The following is a 2,609-nucleotide window of genomic DNA, read 5'->3' on the forward strand; positions in this document are numbered from 1 at the left end:
TAATTTGAAGAATTTGTTGTAGTTTTAAAAGTTGACAAACTGAGAATCATTTTAAGTAACAATGACTAAATTGCTATTTCTTTGACAGGTGTTGTTCAACACACCGATTTATGAAACAGCTGTAAAGATCTGCTGGCATCTTCCAGGCTACAGGACTCAGGTAGGACCCAGATTCATGCAAAGCAAAGCTGACAGAAAATATCAGGTAATTTCTGAGGACCTGAGAGTGGTGGTGATTAAATGTCTCCTTTTATTTTTAGATTGCGATTATGACGGAGTTTCTCAGACTTCAGCAGGAAGATCTAATTCCACCGAACCTCACTGCTGAAGATCTGAGAGATCTTTTGGTGGAGAAGAGCAGGGAGACACTCAGAGAGCAGTGAGTTACTGTCACACCTCAAAGTCTGTTTGTGATGACGTGTAAATGCTGAGAGAAAACCTCTGCTTTGCTTTATTTTGAAGGCTGTGGGAGTTTGAATTAGAGGATTTTGAAGAAGAGGAAGCCAAACCTCTCCTAAGGCTGGTAAGACTAGAAAACTCACAAGACTTGTAGTAATTTGGAAATTTCTTTTTTTCATTATGTTAACATAACCTTTAAACATAAGCGCACTGTAAATGTGTTTTCTGTTTCAGGTATGGGCGGTGAACGTCATCAATAAAATGAGGGACATTGAATTTCAAGCCAGAATGCTTCTTCAGTTCCCAGAGGCCGTACCTCCTAAATTTCAGTGAGTCACATGTAGTATACAGTTATTAACCCTGTAAGACCCAACCCATCAAAAAATAGCCAGAAAATTCTGATTTTTTGGAACTGAGATGTTTATTAACCCTTTAAACAAAATCCACAAATTTGTTTTTGACAACAAAACAACATGACAACAAATGTCATGTTGTTTATGATATACTTTTATTATGTATTTATTACAATTTTTTGTAATGAATTTGATACATCGGGTGTTTTTGGCAACTTTTTGTTAACAACAATGTTAATTTTAGACAAAAAAAAAAGAAGAGTTTTGTCCATAACATTTAGAAATTATGGCAAGTATTGATCATGTTGATGAGATCGAGGTCTCAGAAACTCATGTATGATACAAAGGGCATTATAGGGTTAACAGTCCAGCTCCAGTGTTTCAATACTCAAGTGATGCTTTGAATATGTTTAAAAGAGAACTCTTATGTTTTTCTACAGAGCACCTAAACTCATCAGCATGGTGAAGGATTACGTTGAAATCCTAAAAAAGAAGCAGCAGGAACAGCATAACAGCAAACTGCTCACCGCGCAGGAGGCAGTGATCGAGGTAGTTCCCCGTGTTCTCCAGGGTTTCTGGGAGCTTCCTCCTCGTCCCCTCCTAAACATGGCCTCCCAGAGTTTAAGCATCCTCTCCACGAGTGTCACCAAGGCCACTTTAGATCGTGTCTCCAAGAGTCTCACGGTGATGGAAACACAGGCCATCTTCACCCGCTCCATCCGAGACGATATGGTCGACAGCATCCTGACGGAGATTAGGCAGAAATTTCCTCAAGAAATTCTGGTTGCAAACTTTGCACCAGTGTTGCTGAAGACCATAGCTGATGTAGCAATGATCCGGATATGTGAAATCTTTGAGCCCCCTTCAAGTCTTCCTGATGTGAAGAACACAAATGAAGAACGCTCCTCTGACGGTCTTTCAATGGCAAATGTTCCACCAGCCGAAGGATCTTTTTCAGAAAGTGTTCCAGAGCCTGATGTTCCCTGTGAGGAACTTCTTTCTGAAAGGGCATCCAGTCTGAGTTCTCAAGACCTTAAGATCGAAGGAGCTCTGTCAGAAAGTGTGGCAGTGGCTGACATTCTCTGTGAGGAACCCTATGCCGAGTCCAAATCCAGTGTTAAAGGCGAAGATGTTAAGATCAAAGGATCTCGTTCTGAAATTGGGCCAGTTCCTGATGTTCCCTGTGAGGAACCTTTTCCTGAACCCGAATCCAGTATGAAGTGCAAAGACCTTCAGATCAATAAGAAGAAGAAGAAAAAGGGCTTCTTCAAAAGACTGAAAAGTCTGTTCTGCTGTTGTTGCAGACCAAAAGACACCGACTGACATTGAAACTGCGACCCAGTATTGGTGTTCCAGTAACTGTAAATATGTAACTATGTTCCTTGATGGTTGTTGTTCATGTTTTGGGGGTTTCTTTAGTTTTCAGTGGACTGGGTGTTTTTCTCCTTCGTGTTCTTTACTTAATTCTTGTTCATAATTCCTGATTTATTTTCCTAGTTCTTGTTTCTTAGTTTTTAGTTTCTTGATTCCAGTTGAGTTTCTATATGAGTTTTGAGTTTTTGGTTTGTTTTTTGTGACGTTTATCTCTAATGAAAATGTTTTTCCAGCAATAAAAGCTGCCGATTTAAGCTTCATTCCACGTAAGAGTCCTGTGTTTGGGTCCGACTACTTGCCTGTCACAAAACACCATGACAGAAATCAAACTTTATAAACTCATTCACATTTCTACATGAGTCTCCAGCTATATTAAAGATTTTTTTTTCTTTCAAACATTTGTAAGAGTCTCTTATGGTTCTCAAAATACTTCCACAAGTCCAGTAGGTGTAGCCGGGTAAACATAACATATTAATGGTATTA

General features: G+C 39.4%; 1 protein-coding gene across 1 annotated transcript; it reads left to right on the forward strand.

Moving 5' to 3' along the window:
• The first annotated feature begins 269 nt into the window (after nt 1-269).
• LOC134619315 (uncharacterized) lies at nt 270-2,394 on the forward strand. The gene is made up of 4 exons (XM_063465076.1): nt 270-379; nt 463-523; nt 634-728; nt 1,193-2,394. Exons 1-4 carry the CDS (start codon nt 270-272, stop codon nt 2,073-2,075), a joined length of 1,149 nt encoding a protein of 382 aa, XP_063321146.1. The 3' UTR covers nt 2,076-2,394.
• Nucleotides 2,395-2,609: the final 215 nt, after the last annotated feature.

This window comes from Pelmatolapia mariae, linkage group LG20, assembly GCF_036321145.2.
Source record: "Pelmatolapia mariae isolate MD_Pm_ZW linkage group LG20, Pm_UMD_F_2, whole genome shotgun sequence".
Taxonomy (NCBI): domain Eukaryota; kingdom Metazoa; phylum Chordata; class Actinopteri; order Cichliformes; family Cichlidae; genus Pelmatolapia; species Pelmatolapia mariae.

What these genes read in the sequence shown, in the direction of transcription:
- LOC134619315 (XM_063465076.1), top strand. Translation starts at nt 270, where the DNA reads ATGACGGAGTTTCTCAGACTTCAGCAGGAAGATCTAATTCCACCGAAC. An exon ending in CCAAACCTCTCCTAAGGCTG is followed by an intron (nt 524 to 633) that starts GTAAGACTAGAA and finishes TTTCTGTTTCAG; the next exon opens with GTATGGGCGGTGAACGTCAT. An exon ending in GCCGTACCTCCTAAATTTCA is followed by an intron (nt 729 to 1,192) that starts GTGAGTCACATG and finishes GTTTTTCTACAG; the next exon opens with AGCACCTAAACTCATCAGCA.